The following is a 19,719-nucleotide window of genomic DNA, read 5'->3' on the forward strand; positions in this document are numbered from 1 at the left end:
CTTGCGTGCAAATAAAAGCTGTTCAGAGGTATCGACTCCACACTCGGGTTTTCAGAACATATATGCTCACATCAGTGCTTTGTAATGTTATACAAGCAAGATAATAGACTCTAGATTCAAAATATCTATCACGTTGGGTTGATGTGATTATATTATGGAATTTAACGTTTTTTGGTGGCTCTTCTAAGATTATTTTGATAGTGTACTGTCAAAATACATGGTGATCTATTTATAGAAATAACGTGGATAAGTAAAAATACTTTCAAAGCCATCTCCACAAATTATAATTCACTCACATATTTTAAAAGATTGGCCACTTAGGGACCTATTTACATTTGACACAGGCTTCCGGGACAGTGAACAATGAAAGTTGAACATGGCACCATTCTGTATTTATTAGCCACTGTTTCTAGAAGGCCCTCCACAGTGAAATGAATGCTTGATCGTTTTCATTGATCACATCAATAACTGCCCTCTGTACCTGATGGGGTTTAGTTTGAGAAATCAAGGCTCTTGTTGCTGTACGTTGTGGAATTTTAATTGAGGTCCGGTGTGTGTGTTGGTATGCACACACGTGTGTGTGTGTGTGTACGCGAGCATCTGCATGGGGGAGCGGTGGCATAGCAGTTGGCACATTTCACCAAAAAAATCTGGTCACCAGAATTCCATTTCTACTCATGGTCAGCATCAGTGGCATATATCGGAACCTCTCTAGGGCCTTCCCTAGGTCGACTTGGCCTTAAATGAGTACCTGGTGTAGTACTCTTTGGTTCTTTCGGTAAAGTTACGTATAAAGAGAAAATAATAAATTAAATACTAGCATACGACGTTTCTGCAGTCACGAAAGCTCCAAATTAACCTGGTGTAGTGTGTTAAAACCGGCACTTAGGAAGACAAAGGCAGCTGGGTACGGTGTAGGACAGACCACCTCCCTCGTGTGCCACACAGGCCTTAATATGCGCCCACTAACGCACACTCTCCGTCTATCTGTGTAGGGCTACATGAGGGATTTTCGTTTTTTTTCATTCATCTTTTGTGTGCGTGTGCACACACATTCGTGTGCTTGTTGTCTGCCTTTCCCAGGGACCGAGAGAGCCTTCTAGCAGAGGCCGAGAAGATGGTCCGCGCGCGATTTCAGTTCACCCTGCCCGTGTTGGGCATCTGCAATGAGCCCACGTTCATGGGCATAGTGATGGAGTACATGCCCAACGGCTCACTTGACACCCTACTTCACCAGGTATTTAATGGTTTTAGATTTTATTAGTTTGAATATTAGATTTTTTGAATTTTTTTTTATATTTAATACTTATATTTGTAAGAGTTATGTTTAATTAGTTGAATACTTTTTAATGTTAATAGCTTAATTGAAATAAGCAAAACTAAATAGAAATTGAAATTTTTTAACTATGCTTTATTAAAATAGTTTAAGTAAAAGTAGCATCACATAATGGACGTTTTTGCGGGAAATACATGGCCGTCATATTACAAATGGCATTACTTCCCCAAACGTAACATTTTCAGATCAATCCGAAACACGTACATATGGATCATCAAAACATGCGTTTCAAGTTAATCCAGAAATCGGGAAATTGTCCTGATGACCTGGCCCCATGCCACTACCATCGCCATGTGGCAAAAGCAGGAAAAATCGATTTTTCCTGGCCTGGTTGTGCTTAGAGAGTGCTGGAGTCCACATGACCTGACCAGGATCACAAGCGTAACAGCAGGCCAGGCTCCCAGCTGCTAAAGTTTTTTTGTTTTGTCCCTGCCAAAGGAGCTTTCTAACTGCTGCTGTTATTACCACTTCCGTCTCTTTTTTGCTTGGCCCAGAGACGCCGCCAGCCAGCCTCAGACAGCTGGCATGCAGATCGTGTTTCTGTGTCTCGCTGTCCCGCGGGGAGTATTGCTGTGGCCGGGCAAGATGCGCTTGCAAAGCCTGCGCTGCAGCTCACCATTTCTTGACGATAGTTTTCCTGATTTGCTTCCTGCCAAAGGGGACCAAGCCACAAATCCCATGGCTGATACTTACAAGCCAATTTGGACCCAAACATTTGTGGAAGCATGGGGACTTGTGTCACCTGGGTTCCATTCGTCACCGTTCTCTGTTATACTCCACACGTATGCCTGGTGCGTTGCGACAACCTCATGTTTGACACTTATGACCCGTTCATCGCGGTTTATTCTCATTCTCCCTGCTCTCATTCGTGAATCCTAAGGGTGTCACAATGAATCGTTTCATATAATTAATGTTTATATCACAATAGGTGCATTGAATTGAGTGTGTGCAAGAATGTTCTTTATTTGGGTTGTATGTGACGCATTTGAAAGCTTGAGGTCACAATATTCACCATAACGTTAAAAATATATATTCTTATATTGAATCGGGACCCTGAATTGTGGCATTTCATCGAATTGCTGGGTGAGGGGGGACATGAGGTGGCATTCAACGAACTAGCATCAATTACGGGGCGTTCTTCTCGACAAACAAAGTGATCTGCATTGGGGGCTTAATGGTTAGCGCTCAAATCTTTAGCCCATTCACAAGCCTGCAAACCAGACGTGCAGGTGACGGCCAAAATGTAATTTCCCACCGTACATCGACGTTACCAGATCCCGCTGTCACTTGGAAGTCCGATTGTGGCTGAAACCTCCCACCTGGAAGACCAATGTCCCCAACAACGGCTTTACCAGCGGTAGTGATTGATCACGCAGCGCCCGTGGGTTTTCCTTCTGCCGGGTTGAGTTTATTTATTGGGGGCAGGCTGGCCACATGCGTCCCAAAAAAGTAGGAATTATTTTATTTGGCTTGTGCAGATTTTGCCTTTTGTGCTGTGAGCCCCTGAATTTTAAACAAATATCTGTTCACAGTGCTTGCCTTCAAGGGGTTAATCCCTGCAACTCTTCATTCTTCATTTGGAAGGTTATGACCAGCACTTTTAGGATTTCAGAACAAATAGACTGCGATCCAGATTTCTAGTGCATACCATTTGTTCACGTGTAGTGCCCAGTGCCATTTAATCATTAAGAACATAATGCAGTTGAACTATGTATGCAATCCAATAGTGAAAATATTGAACGGTTTCTTTTTATGTGACCAATCGTTATTCTTTCATCAGTGTGTACCCTGACTTGTCAGATTGAGTATATGTTCTGTTGACAGAAGTACAAAATTAACCACGTATAACGATCAGCACTTTCTAGTGCAGCTAATTGGATAAAGTTAAATTTAAGGAATTAAAAAAAATATATCACATGCCTAACGCTGCATCTCTAGTGTGGCGTGTGAATATTTGTATAATAGAGGCAAAGGTGCTGAGCTTGGTGCTCCCTATTCCATCTCCTCATAAGTGGTTCTTGCCTTAATAGGTGCTCGCAGACAATTATTTCCCGTAAAATCTGTAGTGCCCCTTTCTTACTGGCACATCCAAGCCACGCGCCAGCGCGCGCCCCTCACCGAATGCGTGTTGTTCTTTTGGCTATTTGTCACCCTGAACCGGAACCAAACCGTGATGATCTGGCCTCACTAGACATACGAATCTAGCTCGGGCCAAAGCAGGGACAGAAGTGGGCCTAGTAACGCTTCATTGCATGTGACGTCAGCTGGCACACAACTCAAACACAGCGTCGCCTGCGCACGTCTTTGCTTGTTCGTTGCGCGTGACGTACGGCTCGAACTTTCATGTTGGAGAAACGACCACGGCTCTTCCCGAGCGACGCCAGGCTGTCCTCAACGAGAAGCGCCCCCCCCCCCCCCCCCCCCCGACGTGGCTCGGCTGTGCAAAGTAGAAAAGTGGTTCGAGACAAAATTGACAATTTTACCTTTCCCCGCTGCGCACGCACAGAAAGCCGTGTACCCAGAGCTGCCGTGGCCACTGCGCTTGCGCGTGCTGCACGAGGTGGCGCTCGGCGTCAACTTCCTGCACAGCCTCGAGCCACCGCTGCTGCACCGCGACCTCAAGGCGAGCAACGTGCTTCTCGACGAGGAGTTCCACGTCAAGGTGAGTGAGCCCGCCCACCTGCCCCCGTGCGGTTCGACCACCCGGGGGGCACCTGCCCCACTGTGTTGGTGAGCAAACGCTCAGTGCTCATGGACTCTTAATAAAAATTCATAATCAACGTTTTTTGGGTTTAGATCGCGTTATTTATAAATGTGTCGTAACCCTCCACCACCCCGACACGGCCAATCAGTAAAAAAAGTGTCACGTTGACAAAAGACAAATAGTTCACTGCTTTAGCCCACCGGTGTGTTGAAGCGTGAAACCACAACATTTACAATTTTTGAGTAGTACGACGTTTCGCTGGTAATTGCATCCAGCATCATCAGGCAATTCGCCAGAATGGTGAGGCTCTGCTCTGTCTCCCGTTCTTATATAGAGCAGCAGGAGGGTGACGTCATCATTAACTCATTAACTCATCAGGTGCAACGATTTGAGGGGGGGGGTTATTGTAATTATATACTAGATTAGTAATCAGGCAGTTGTTACGCTGCGAGTTGTAGATTAGTAATTGTGAATTTAATTAAAACTATGAAAAAGTCGGGAGGTGGCTGGGTGGCTGAGAGGTCCAAGTGATGAACCGGCGCCGCTGAGATATCCTGGTTTCAATACCAGGCAGCTGCCTGTGATTAATCTGGGTTCTCCAGTGTCGTGCGTTTATGGTTTCAGCTTGGTCGTCATTGACTGCACACAAAAATAATAATAATAATAATAACTTGGTTCTGCACTTAATTTGGATAAATTCCAGCTCTCTGAGAATGAAATGTCAGTAATTGTAATGCAACACACATAACTACCAAACGCAGAGCGGGTGAGAAAGTCCTTGCCTCCACCTTATGGAGCATAGCTCACTTGAAGGGATCACCACAGAGGTAGCACCATGTGGAGCAAAGGGTTACTTGCCGAGTATCGGTGTCGAGGCCCATTGTTAGTAGAGCACACAACGGAGCAATACAGGTTATCTGTAGTCTGGAGAGACTTGGATTTACATCTCAAATGTATTTTAATTATTATTTTACTTCATTCTAGACTCATCAGTTAATTGTGATTTTTTTTTGCCAGCACAGCATTCAGGTCACTGATCACAATCAGTAGAATTTTCTCGTTGGAAAATTTAAAATTAAGTTTTCAAATGTAGAAACCCTTTCATTTGTCAGTCCACGTAAAAGTCAAATGTGTTTTAGTTTACGAGCCTGTGGGCTTTACAGTCCAATATGATCAAGCACCATTTGTTTAATCCAGCAAACTGTTTAATTATTTTTATCTTTTTTTCTGATCATCAGAGACGGAACTGAACAAATCCTGCTGGGTTGCCAGATATTATTTGCAAGAGTACTCCATCTCACCAACTGGGCCCTGATCAGCGAAACAATATTGTAAATAACCATTATGTACTGCTGTGGAGTATTATAGATTATTCACGACACATTCATTTCTCCACGTACAAATAAAGTATTATTTTCATCTTTCAGCCTCGGTGCTTGCCATATACCAGCATTATACAGCAGTAGGTGCTTCAGCAAGAAAACTCCTGACCTATTTAAGGTCGCGTCTGTTAGAACTCTCTTCACTTGATACAGTCATTTTTCTGTGACGGTTCCAACTGAAGACGGAAGCTTGTGTTGCCTCCGAAAACGTTGTGATTTAATTAATTTATTTGTTTTCTTTTTTAACCTACATGACTTTACCGAATCAACCAAAGAGTATAAACTCTGAACCTACTTTGACCATCTGAGTCTCCTCAGTAGAGACCAGAAATGTATCAGTGTCTCACAGTGGTTTTATATGATGAGACCCAAAATGTTGAAACCAGTCCAGGGTTTATTTGCTTAAACAAAAGTTGCTGGATAATATTGGTCCAGAAAGCTCAGGAGCTCATGGACTAAAAATAAAATACATTTTTTAAATCTGGATTTGACGATTGGGGGGCAGTTTATTTATTTAATGCTGCACAATGGGCGCGTAATTGATTTCCATGAAAAGGACGTTTTTAATGTTCAAGGCAAAATCATAGTTGGCCCAATGCCCTCCCAAGAGGAAATCGAGAGCTGTCTCTCCCGGAGGCCCTTTTTCCAGCATTGGCATGGCCAAGTATTTTTTTTCTGTTGCACCTTTTACATTTTTTACCTTTGATACAAACAGAAAAAAAAACTCTGTATTCATACCCACATCATTTGATGCAGCTCGGTCCACCAGTGTCCTGGCTGGCTGGAAAAATCTGGCTCCGACAGACTCAGACAAGCTTACTTTCAGGAATCCCCTCGGTTGAGGGCAAGGTGCCACGACGGTGGAATTCGGTGGAACCTTCAAAGTTTGCACAAGTGTAAGGCATTTGCACAGGAAACCACTGCACATGCGTGTGGGCGTTGGAGAGGCAGTCGGGCACCGGAGGGGGAGGGGTGAGGGTGGTGCGCACTGCTATGGGTGTGTCCGCTCGGTAGAACAGCACTCGCCAGGCTTGGCTTTCATCACAAAGGCGCAGTCATATTGGGGGATTTTTTTTTTGGGTGAAATTACATGCGGGGCAACCCGTTGTCTGATTCCATTCGCGCTCTCCCCCGGTGGCATTCAACAGTCGAGACGTTCACAGAGCCATGGAGGGAAGAGAAAAAAAAGAACGGCTCTTGGGGTCGTAATTGAGTTAATCATTGTATTTATTAGAGGGGCCAATTTGTGTGGCAGCGGGTTAGTAAAACATGCCCGGGACCCGAAGCTGCGCAAACACAGGCGCCGCCCGTGCGTCCATGTTCCTCTTGGAGGACTACGGTTCAGCGGTCATGCTGGGAGATCAAAGGTGGAATCGGCAACCTCTGGATTGCAGATCCAATATTGTCACCATTACAGCAGCGCGGGAGCAACCCTTCACCTGGTGTCACTGTGTTAAATCTGGAGGGCATTTGGCCTTGTTATATTAACAGATAGTAACTTGCAAATACGAAACTCCAAAATAAATATCACCTCATTTTCAGCCAGTTAAAGTGATGCTCCAATTCTGTTGCCACCGTATGCGAATGTACACTTATTTACTCACCGTTACAGCATTTTTAACATCATAATTTCATCACTGAAACCAGTGACGGTTCACGATATAGAGAGTGCCACCTGGAGGAGTGTATGTCGCGTGTGTGGCTGCGTGGTGAGTGGTAGGGGAGCTGTTGGCGCGCTGCGCTACGAACCCGACGGCCTGGGTTCGTGTCTCGCTCACGGCCGACACCAGTGATGAATATTTGATCCAGTGCTGGTACCCTCCCCTAGGTCGACTCAACCTTAAATGAGTATCTGGTGTGGTGTGTAAACATCGCTACGGGGGGAGACAAAGGTGGTCGGGCGTGGTGCGGGCCACCCACCCACTCGTCTACCGTGCCAGCCTTCATAGGTGCGACTCGCTAACAGCACTTGCCTCAACAGTCTGTTAAGGCTACACGGGGGATCTTTGTCTCGGGCTGCAGTTGGGAGATTTCGGACTGGCCAAGTGGCGGCAGCTGTCCCTCGCGTGCTCCTCCGTGCACTCCCAGGCGGGCACGGGCACTGTGTTCTACATGCCGCCCGAGGCATTCGAGATGCACTACCGCCCCTCCATCAAGTACGACGTCTACAGGTCGGTGCGCCTTGCCCGGGACAACAACTCGCGCTGACATGTACCGGCCTGGGTGATGGGGGTGTTTGGTGCACAGTGGTAACGCTCGCACCTCGTGTTAGGGATGGGGGGGGACAACGCATCGATTCATTTATATCAATTTCTACGCTCGCCATGCTTGCATTGAATCGCGTGCGTAAGGATTGATGTCTTTCGATTTGTACATGTTGTGCATAACGGTTTCGCTCTGGTCGCGTGGTAACCCCACAGCCAAACTAAGTTTGCCACGCGGTTCATTGCACCGCAAGAAAGGGAAGACAAATTGTTTGGCGTCTAATAATGTATATTTATTTTTGTTCAGTAATAATGTACGCGCATAATTTGCATTGGCAGTGGCTGTTTGACCGATATGTCCACAGCAGTCGGAACCGGGGTGTTTATCGCCGTGTTTATCGAATGCTCGCGTGCTGCGGCCTGAACTTTTGTTTGACCCTCTCCTTTGATCGTGGTTTCTGTTCCAGTTACGCCATCTTGTCTTGGGAGGTGCTGACACGCCAGCGCTCTTTTGAGGGTGAGTGAGAGTGGGGTTGTTGTTTTTTTTTACACAAATTACCCTACAGCTCTATGTTCCTCTTTAAAACACCTGACCCACATCTCGGCTGGCAAATTGACAACGTTTGTAACACAAAAGAGAAGTCCACTTGTGTGTAGGAATAGCCAGATTTGGGCATAGTACAATGAACCTACAAAGTGTACCATAAAGAAAAGCAATGCCTCCTGTTTTCTTTACTCCTCAGTAACTTTGTCTTGCTTCTCAGTGTAATAGTGCATCTTTATCTTCTTCCTGTTATTATTTCCACCCATGTGTGTGTGGTCTGCCTTCCTGGTCCTCGTTCACCACTCATGCCTGTTCAGGGCCATCCCCATGTCTACTTCTTAATGCAATTGTACGTAAACCCACATTACGCGAGACCCTGAACAAGTCGAATGTCTGTATTCGGCGAGTGGCATATGCAAACCCCCACCATTGCACTTGTCAGATCTATATTTCATAACTGATTTCGTAACAACCATGAAGAGGTCACGATCGCTTGAAATGTAATCCAGAAGGAACCTGCTTTCGCAGCTTGCGTTCGCCGGGTGTCCATAGTGCAGCTTTACTCTGCTCGTGTGGAGTCCATGATTGTTCACATGGCCCCACTTTCCCGGGGGGGTGTGGGGGGCTGTCGACGATGACTTTTCCAGACGCAGACTTTTAAAAAATGCTGCCCTTGTTATTGCAGCAAACAAGCAAGAAGGGGCCGCATCAGAGAAAAGGCGGAATTTTTCCAACCATAACAGGCCGCCGCTTTCGTATTTCATATCCCCTACAGCAAACTAATATTCCGCTGCGCAACGCCAAGTGGGATCTGTCGGTTTTGCAGATGTGTGGGTTGGGCAGTGTTACGCAGATGGTCGATGTCAACGGTTTTTCTGAACCGGGCAGTGAAAGTTTACATTTCAATAGTCACACTGGTTCGTGTGTGTCGGATGGTTGGAACCGTGTTCAAAACTGGATGCGTGACAATGAATGTTCAACTTGTTAAAGCGCCCGCTCAGTATTCGCTCACCATCGACGAGAGACAGGACCTCAGAGGCAGGGAAATCACAGCCAATGTTTATTTAGTCTTTTTACTCAGCTTCTAAAGAGAAGGTGCATTCAAACCTCAAGCGTCATTTAGCTCTTGGGTACGTTTTCAGGTTGTTCCTCGGTGTTGTTCGACGTGATGTCCGATGAAACGTCCGCGCACCTCCGATGAGCACGGTTGGCTACGTGCGATGCGAGAGAAGAAGTTCAACAGGCATACAAACGTCGACAAAAGCATCAGACTTGATGGTGAAAAAAATTAAAAACACGAGGTACAACCCCGAAATCGCATCAGAGAGCAAACTCTACATCACATCCTCCGATTAGAAGTTCAACATAGATACATACAACATAGCTACATACAACATAGATAGTACAACATAGATACGTACAAGCGCAAAAAACCTCTGCGTTTGCACAAGCATCGTTGGCTTTTGCTAATTCCGGTCATACGCGGACTCGTTTTTTAAGACAACGCAAGTTACTGTGACAACGAAAGGCTTGGGCTTGCTCAAGGGCTAACAGAGCTGATGCAATGGCAAACGTTGCATGTATAGTATGTAACAATTGGAATAATCATGAGTCTAATGCCCGGTATTAATCCAGTTGGATAAAGGCTCCTCCCCACACACACACACATCATGTCGGTCATGGAGGTTGTGTTTTTTTTCCACACACTGATCGGTTCGGGTTTGATGAAGTCAGAGCCCCAGGGCCAATGCACAGTTCACTCTCACTGATGTTTATCCTGTCTGGGAATTTGATCTCACGTCGCCGGTTTCATAGCGTGGTGAGCTGATGACTGCACTGTGAACCGATGCACCCCGGAGCAATCAATGACACTAACATCAGAGGTCGCAACCGGGTACACGATACCCGTACCCTACCCGATACCCGGCTACCCATACCCTGCCGGGTACGGGTACGGGTAGGCCGTGAGTCACTGGTGAGTCACTGTTTGTCACTCATTTCCCAACGTCTTGTCTCTTCTCACAATTCAAGTTCCTAGAATCAACCCACCCACGCCTGCAACATGGCTTCATCCCAGAGGTCGCAATCGGGTACCCGTACCCAACCCGATACCCGGCCCGGTACGGGTAGGGTACGGGTACGGCAGGGTACGGGTACCCGTTTGCGACCCTGGTGCGGCCGGGTATGGGTACGGGTAAGGAATCAAAACCCGTTTGCGACCTCTGCTAACATACATCATTGGCCTAGATGTTTGTTACGACTAGATAAACATATTCAAAATATATTTTGTACTGTCTGGGGTTGTAATAATTGATTAATGTTCATTCCTCAGATGATGATGCATTACTTGAATTGCAAATGTCAGAATCGATATATTTTTTTTACTCCTAACAGCCATTTTCTATCCATCGTTGGATAAAGTCCTCACATCATTGACATCTTTCGCAGTGCTGCAAAGCCACACATCCACCTCGCTCCTGCACATGAGCCCGTCTCATCGTTGCAGCTGTACAGTGGTCAACCTCTCGGGCATATTGTCTCCCTTGGCTGCCATCCCATTACCAGTATCGTCTGTCTGCTGTCATCCCTTCTAGCGATGTGTCCTTCCGAAGCCCACTTACTTTTATGAAGAACCAGACCTGTGATCTCTCGTATTTTCTTTCGTTGTGCGATCCTTGTGTCCCTGCTCCCAGCATGCTTCTCTCCATGCTTCTTGACACACCTTTTTTAAAATCTATCTTCCCCAACTCCCACAGACCAGCGTGGCGATGTACGGTCATAAACAGCATCGCATTTTGTCAACATGCTGCACGTAATTAGCTCACATGACCCTCCAGCCATTAGACGCTACTACGTTCACCACAGTATTTAAAAGAGATAATTCTTCAGTCAAGATTGTGGTCCTAAAGTTGTGGAAATGCATTGCCGCACCTCCGATTACGTTCAACACACATACATACGAATGGCAGTGGGGGCAAATAGATGTGTGTCTTATTGTAATGAGGTTCTTAGGGTTACTTTGTAGGCGGCGTGGTTAAGCAAACATTGTGTTAGGTAAGGCTCGTCATTAAGAATCCCTTGACATGACCCAAACCCCGGAATGGCAAATACATTTCAGTCCTTGTGGGTATTACATATTTATGCATTGAGTCAGACTGTATCTACAATCAACTGTACACATCACTTCACATATCCCAATGTGCAGCATTTACTTGATTTCAAGATGGTAGTTTATGGGATTAATTTTGTCTAGTGATTATGCAATTTTTTCCTGCTGTTATCACATAATTTGCAAATTGTTTTTCGGACACATCAACGATAATACAATAAAACGAGTCACATGACTTCAGAGTTAATGGAGAGATTTGTTATTTCCGAACGCATGTGCATTATATCATATTCACAACAGCTACATTACAAATAACCCACAGATCATAGTGACTGAGTGACTGATGTAAATTCTCATGAGTTATAGAAGGGATAAAAAGGTGAAATTTGGCATAATTATAGTCGAGTCTGCTTATGAATAGAAGAAAAAAATGAATATTGCCCAGTTTGGTTTCACCCTCAGCGCAGGTCAGCTTCAACTTATAAATTGCTGTAAATCTCTTGCTAAATACTCACATGACTAGAATGCTCATACATACATACTTAGATACGTACATAACTGCATTAATACAGAACAGGGAAAAAAGAATACAAACTTCAGCGATCACTCTGACTGTTCAGGAAACGAGGCGAACATAGGCAGGGCACGCGGTTGGACGGATATGGAATGGCAGGCAAAGGAGGGAGGCATGCTCAAGAGGATGACTACTGTGGGGATAAAGTGATGGAGTGAAATTGACTGTGGCTTTCCAAGGCCATTATGGACATTTTCATGCAGGATTGGATAGAAAAATGGCTCTTAGGCCCAAAACTATTCGCCCCCTCCCAATTCTTGAGTTACGAGAAAACCATTAGCGCCATTGTGATGCACAGTAGGACTTCAATTGGCTGCATGGATCACGTGAATGCAATAATTACAATTACTACAACACATTTAATGCACGTACCATGTTACACCCCTGCTAACTATAGACAAAGACAAATATCCCCATATAGCCATTTCAGGTTGTTAGGGCCAAGTGCTGATAGCGAGCCCTATAAAGGCCTGCATGGCCCGAGACGGAGTGGTGCGGCCTGTGTCGCACCACTCCGATTGGCTACACACCACATCAGGTACTAATTTTAAGTCGACCTAGGCGAGTCCCAGAAACGGTTGATGCATCTGTCACTGATGTTGGCTGCGAGCGTGCATTAAGCTCAAGTCACCGGGTTCGCAGCACCATACGTTAACCACTATACTATCGCCAAGCTAGCTTTGCTATTTTCGGCACATCACCCCCCACCCCCCTCCAACTGTACCCACACGAACACCACCTCGAGCTATAAGAACACAATCTCCTGCATAAGAACAATTTCTACCCCGTGCTTATAAGCACACCTGGCTTATAAGAGTGATTGAGCGCAATGGGGAACAAAATGTTGCAGCGAAGGTTTACAACCCGTGCAACAAGGGGGCGCATGCATCACCGCGCACAGTGACCGTTTTCACTGCAGTGGCACATGGGTGGTGGTCAAGGTTGACACCAAGGTTGACACAGGTCACACAGGTCACACAAGCTAGGGGAGAGGTACATACCGGTCTGGACCGGCCCGGATTGACAGGGACGAGAGGTGGTTGGAACGGCTCTGAGGGGAGGGGGCTGGCGAGAGCCAGGGCCCAAGACACCCCCGCCCCTCAGAGAGAGGGGATATATAAGACGGCTCCCGGAGAGCGGAGGGGTCGATCGGAGGAGAAGCTGAAGGAGGAGAGCCGGAGATCCTGGACCCCCAAGCCTCAAGGATGCCGCCCCACTGGAACTGAGTGGGCTGAGTAGCTGTAGGCTAGGGAAGAGAGTAGCTGAGTAGCTGTAGGCTAGGGAAGAGAGTAGCTAAGTAGCTGTAGGCTAGGGAAGAGAGTAACAGAGTAGCTGGAGGCTAGGGAAGGAGAGAAATGAGAATAGAGCTGGAGGCTGTACCTCCCTAGGTTGTGTGTGTGGGACTGTTTCCCCAGTGAGTCCTGAGGACTAGTGTTATCGGAATAAAAGCGTGTGGCCTCTACGAAGTGTCGGTCTCATTCAAGAATACTACACATGGATAGTGACAACACCTGCGGTCAAGGTGAACAGCGCTCGGTGGACTCCATCAAATACACACGGATTTGAGCTCAACTCTGCTGCTGTCTGCACAGCAGAGCAATGCTACCACATACAGGAAAACATTTACTATTGCAACGTGGCTTCACAACTCACTGCATCGAGAAGCACACTGGCACCTTCCTAATTGTTTGTGTTACCGTTTTTAAATAGTTACCTAATGCACAGACGGAGAATAATAGACCCTACTTTGTGCGGCTGCAGCTACGAACACCAAACTATGGACCACAAAACTACTTCCACATTGTCCCGAATATAAATTAGAAAGCGGTGCAACGACAATTTACCAACCCTCAGACGAAGCAATTGGATGGCTAAATCACTTAGAACTGAATTTCCATTAGTTGCTCTTCATTGGCCATACGAAATCATTATTCAAAACAAATTGTAAAAATGTAATCAGAAAGGCACTACTGTAATGCAGTTTACTGAAGTATACACTTTATTGTGGGGTGGAGTGGTGACACAGTGATGAATTTAGTGCGCTGGGAACACAGTGACTTGAGTTTAAATTTCAGTCACAGTGGCGAATGATAAGTGAACTCGTTTTTGGATATGCCCAAGGCTGACTTAACTTTCAGTGGGGACCTGGTGCAGTGTGTAAACATCAGCGTTGGAGACAAAGGCCGCAAGGCATGGTGCTGGCCACACAGCCCACTCGTGAGTCATACACCCGTCTTAGTAGTTGCTCACGAGCAGAACTTGCCCCAACAGCCTGTTATCATATTCTCTGGATTATAGGGAGCTCTAGAAAGTAATATGCAAATTCAAACTGTGGGGTCATTTTGAATCTAAGTTTGCTGTAGGGGATAGTGTGTTTTATAATGGGGCGAATCTGGTAATATGTAGAGCCGTATTCGAGAAGATGATTATGAATGTGCCGCTTTAATATTGGGGGACATTTGTTCTCCGGACTGCAAGACGCACACCCAAATTTTGCTTTAAAATACGAGGGGTGGAGGGAAGAAAAAAAACTACGTCTCATAATCCGGAGAATTATAAGACGAAGTAAAGGCTGCACCGTCGTCTTCGCGCTCAACCCCGCCATTCTGTTCCCCCAGACGCCGTGGACTCGACGCAGGTGATATTCAGCGTCTTCCGGGGCGACCGCCCTTCCACGGCCGAGAGCGCACTGCCCCTGTCCACGCCGCACCGCGCCCCGCTGCTCGCGCTCATGCAGAGGTGCTGGGCGCAGGACCCCGAGCAGAGGCCCTCCTTCCACGGTGCGGGCGCCCATGACAGTGCCCGCAAAGCGGCCTGTCCCGTCGCACGCTCACTTATAACAGCAACTTAATGTTTCGATTTAAAGCTTTCGTGACTGCAGGGATTCATCTCCTTGGTTATTTCGGTAAAGTCACGTAGAATGGAAATAATAAAAATAAAACATAATAAAATAATTCTCACGATGTTTCGGCCACAACGCAAGCAGCCGTCCTCAGGTGAAGAACAGGTCTGTCGATAAGACAGAGTCTGAATGACACGTCCTAGGCTTGGAGCGTCTATTAGACGCTGTCTTATCGACAGACCTGTTCTTCACCTGAGGACGGCTGCTTGCGTTGTGGCCGAAACGTCGTGAGAATTATTTTATTATGTTTTATTTTTATTATTTTATTATTTCCCTTCTACGTGACTTTACCGAAAGAACCAAGAAGAGCAACTTAATGGTTCAAAACATGTCCCATAGCGTACCGAATGTCTTAGAGCGCAAATATATTTAATGATCAATGGAAGGGAACCGGGTGTTCATTGGGCATGTAGGTATGTATGTTGAACTTATATCGCCAACCGTGCTAGTTCGAGGCATGGGGGAAGTACAACTAAACACAAAAAGCAGTTCTCAAGAAATGAGTTTTAAATCAAGATTTAAAAGTGGTTTTGCTCTCGTGGCTTCCTAATATCGTAACGACACTCCGATTAATCCCATCACAATACACTATTTCTATCTCACAATCCACGTGTTAAATAACGTGTGCCAGAATCGATTACTGTTTTTTCATGCATCGATTGGCTTTATATAAAAAAAAACGCAAATGCACTTAACTACACTATACATTTTCTTGTAAATGTCGCAGTGGCATGCACTGTACTAAGATTCCGGCCAAATGAGTTTGATTCCTGGCCAGGGCTATCATGAGCGGTGATTTCTGAACTGGTCCAGGCTAACCCCTGACCCCCTACCCCAACTTCACCTTCACCAACCAACACTGACCAGTGTGAGGAAGTGTGGTCAAATAACTCACATGACCGACATGGCTTGAGGAGGTCTTCATCCAGAGGTGGATTGACAAAAAGCTGTACATTTACAAGTTATATGTGCCAATAGAGGCGCTACATGTGCATGCAACATTAATAAAGTAATCCATTCCTGAAGTGATTCACGACGCCGAATCATGACAAATTAATTTAATTGGAAGGGTCTGATTTTCTCAGGAATTGTATTCACACATTAATAATTATCAGCCCTCACTTGTACCATTTTGTACCACACAGATAACATTGCAGCACAAGAATATTATTTGTCGTCCATCCGTATGCTCATGGTTTAATTGCGTGATTGATTTTTTGTGGCCTAGAATGCAGCACAGAGATAGAGAAGATCCTTAGAGGCTATCAACCACGTGACTTCGCCATGGCCATTGTGCAGCTCGTGGAGCAAAAGGTTGGTTTATTTTTTCCCCAAAATAGAAAGAAATTCAGATGTTACAGGTTTCCAAAGATTCCGTGCGCAATTTCAGTGATGTAATGTGCATTTGACTGGTGCGGCGTATTAGGGTAGCAATGTTTGGAATACATAATTAATCTTCTTGGTTCTTTCGGTAAAGTCACGTAGACTGGAAATAATAAAATAATAAAAATAAAACAATTTAATAATTCTCACGACTTTCGGCCACAACGCAAGCAGCCGTCCTCAGGTGGAGAACAGGTCTGTCGAGAAGACAGACTCTTTCTTCTCGACAGACCTGTTCTCCACCTGAGGACGGCTGCTTGCGTTGTGGCCGAAAGTCGTGAGAATGATTTAATTATGTTTTATTTTTATTATTTTATTATTTCCATTCTACGTGACTTTACCGAAAGAACCAAGAAGATGAATCCCTGCAGTCACGAAAGCTTTAAATCGAAATACATAATTAAGTTCTTGACATTTATATGTATGATGGTCACATGACCTGGAATGCTTATTTAAGGGCTCCTGCTAGAGGTAGCCCCAAACAATGAATCCCTAATTAAAAATATATATTATAATGCATTGGCAGTGGTGTACAAACACAATGAACATAAATAAAAACTCAACACGTTCGTTGATAAGACTGCCTGAAAAGGAACAGTGTATAATCAGTGACCCTTCAGGCAATGGCCCCTCTTCATAGCACGTGACCTTATGGAGAATATGGCCACTATGCTGCACGAGTATACGTGCCTTATTTTGTTATTTTGTTAAAGGCTCGGTGGCCTTACAAGAGTTAATGCGTGCTTGTGTCGCTACACTGGAGACGCAACAGTTGGTTTTATGATCTTATTCGCGTTGCCGTTGTCAGGAGAACGCAGAGCGGAGTTTTCTGTTATCCCCTCGCGATGGAAAAAGTCTGGTTTCAGCGGTTGATAACCTGGACCTGTCATCCAACCCGTTCACGGTACAGTGCTACATCACCACCTGCCTGCCCTGCGACCGCCGTAGTTTGTATTTGTGGCCCCTGTTGGGAAGTGTAAGAACAGGGGAATGTAAAGCTTAAGGCGCAACCCTGCAATTACTTGCTCATGGTACTGGTGCTGGAAGGGCAGTCCGTTAGAACGAGCTCGAAAATGGGTAATTGGCCAACTCTTCCATGCTGGCGAGATGTCCTGGTAGAGGTAGAAGTACCCACACGTGTGACCCCACCACAAGTGACCAACCAATTAACTAACAGCGGTGTACCTATTTACATTGCTGCTTGGACATTTAAGAAATTTACCACATTGTTTCAACTGCCGTGCAAGGAGATCAAGCCAGTGATCTCTACATTGCAAGGCCAATGTGCTACTAACGACACCACTTCAGCATCTGGTGGTGCAATGACAAAAGTGAAGAAATCATCATAGTAATAATGCCTTTTATTTATCCAGTAAAACCTGAGTCCTCAGGGATCCTGCATTGAGATGTTTGGCCAGTGCTATTGATTAGTGTTTTGCATGTTGGAGCAATCCAGAATACCCAAATCCATGCAAGCAAGGCGATAACACTTTTAGCTGCATTCAAAACATAATAATCCATTGCTGTACTGCCAATCTTCTCCTCACTTGGCTCTCCAACCTCTAAGACAGTCTCTCATCTAATTTCTAATGAAGCACCTCATTTATTAAAAAATGTTCTTTGTTCTTTCATGTTATTCAGATGACACAAGCTACACAGCCCAACAATACCCATGGAAGCCAGCCCCAATCGTCATATGTGCAGCAGGACCGCTGCACTGGCGTGTGGTACGTCCTACCATTCCTACTCCTGCTGGTTTCAACATTGCATGGACATTTTACATTCGGTGTAACAACAAACATATATATATAGAATGTGAAGTAAGTAATTTGTGTTTTTCCCTTTATATATTTGATGTCTATCTCCAGATGAAGTCAAAGTTCAACCTTCTCAGCTCGTCTCATTGCTGTCCCAGCATCCCTCCTTCTCTGGATGGGCACGAGAACATTGGGTGCAGATCAGTGGCAGGGGTGATGTCAGTACCAAGGGTCGGTATCGGAGCCGTGCCTCAGTCCACTCCAGGGTGCAGCCCAGTGACCGAGTTGAGGTCTCCAACTCCCAGGCCGTGTGCCCTGCAAGACCCAAAGTCTGCCCCTGGGATACTGGAAGACTGCAAGGAGGCGGGCAGTGGACATGGATGCAGTACGGATCTGCGTATACAAAGTTGCCCGATGCCACGTCCACTCACGGCCAACATAAGTTTGTCACGCACGCATACCAGCCTGCCTTCGCGAATGACAATATGATCATTCATTATAATGTCAAAAGATAATAAAGCGTAACGATGCCACCCTTCAATTGCTTGCTAGCCAAAGGGCCTCTGCTAGAAGGAGCACTTGGGAGCACTTCTGGATATTTGGACTACTCTTCCATGCGACAAGATATACTTATTCAGATTAAGTTCGTGAAAAATGCCTCACAGAGAAGTATTGTTCAAGTAAATGTGTAAGGGGTTAACATTATATGTACCGAATACATATTTTATTCATATGTGGTCGATTTCACAGAAACAAAATTACAAGACCAATGCACTCTGGTTGGCATTTAGACGTGAAAATAAAATTAGAATATACGTATTACGTAAAGCTTCTGTATAAGAACATTTATACTCTTAAACCACCCAAGATCCAAATAATGTGCAAGTACATTTTTTTATCCTGTTTTGAGCTCCATGCTGTAATTCCGTTATGATGGATTTTGCCTACGCGCACAGAGTATCTTCATAAAGAGCATTATGACACATTGGAAAAAAATGTAAAAAATTGGACATTGTTAATACATTCTAGGAACACGAATGAAGAACCATTTTAATTCCGGCAAGGAAAGTGTGAATAATGGAGCAAGTTTCTTGAATCCCAACCAGTATAAATGGGTTACATCACAATTAGATGATCAGCAAGTGGTAGGGCAAAGTGTGTGTACTCCCACCACTGCCACCTCTTTCGGGGGATCCCTCGAGCCCTGTAGTGGAAGCCCTTCCATCAGCATGAAATGAGCAAGCAATTGCAGGGCTGCACATTTTCTCCCCGAAAATGGTACGTACAAATTGCGAGCTGCTTGTGAACAGGGGCCGTTTACCGTCTCTTCCCACAGGCATGGCCGACATGAACAAGGCAAAGGAGGAGGCGGCGGCGGAGAAGATCAGCAACAACGCGAGCACCGCGGGGCCTGGGAGCAACGCGTGGCAGGGCACGAACGCGGGCTCAGGCGCAGGCGCGAGTGTGATGCCGTACCAGACGGCTCGCATGGCACGGGGCCTAAGTGGCGAGACGGAGTCCCTGCCCGTGCCCATCAGTGAGGAGGCACAGCAGCAGCAGATCAGTGGATGCTACTCGATGTCGGTTCAAGACATGGGTGAGTGCCAGCCTGAGTGCGCGCTCCAAGCGAACCGTGCTCCTGGAAACAAAACCCTAGAAAGAAAAGAATCGCTTTTTGTTTAGATTGGTTGCTCTATGCCTGAGATGATGATGTTAAAAAGCTGATGGCGATTGTGGCCAAAGTTGTGACTGGGTTTTCGCTCTCTGCCCACAAGTAGCAAACATCTTTGGCAAATGTTACACATGTATATCCATCCTGTCTTC

General features: G+C 45.7%; 1 protein-coding gene across 1 annotated transcript in view; it reads left to right on the top strand.

The window, feature by feature from the left end:
• The window catches only part of LOC133350895 (receptor-interacting serine/threonine-protein kinase 2-like), a 30,873-nt gene that overhangs the window by 7,749 nt on the left and 3,405 nt on the right, over nt 1-19,719 (top strand). Inside the window, exons 4-13 of the mRNA XM_061565728.1 lie at nt 1,084-1,237; nt 3,843-3,998; nt 7,445-7,593; nt 8,094-8,143; nt 14,472-14,633; nt 15,984-16,069; nt 16,947-17,042; nt 17,780-17,860; nt 18,013-18,337; nt 19,232-19,492. Of these exons, the coding sequence (XP_061421712.1) occupies nt 1,084-1,237; nt 3,843-3,998; nt 7,445-7,593; nt 8,094-8,143; nt 14,472-14,633; nt 15,984-16,069; nt 16,947-17,042; nt 17,780-17,860; nt 18,013-18,337; nt 19,232-19,492 (1,520 nt within the window). The remainder of the gene's footprint in view (nt 1-1,083; nt 1,238-3,842; nt 3,999-7,444; nt 7,594-8,093; nt 8,144-14,471; nt 14,634-15,983; nt 16,070-16,946; nt 17,043-17,779; nt 17,861-18,012; nt 18,338-19,231; nt 19,493-19,719) is intronic.

The sequence above is a fragment of the Lethenteron reissneri genome, chromosome 35 (assembly GCF_015708825.2).
Source record: "Lethenteron reissneri isolate LAM-NWPU_2019-01 chromosome 35, ASM1570882v1, whole genome shotgun sequence".
Classification (NCBI taxonomy): domain Eukaryota; kingdom Metazoa; phylum Chordata; class Hyperoartia; order Petromyzontiformes; family Petromyzontidae; genus Lethenteron; species Lethenteron reissneri.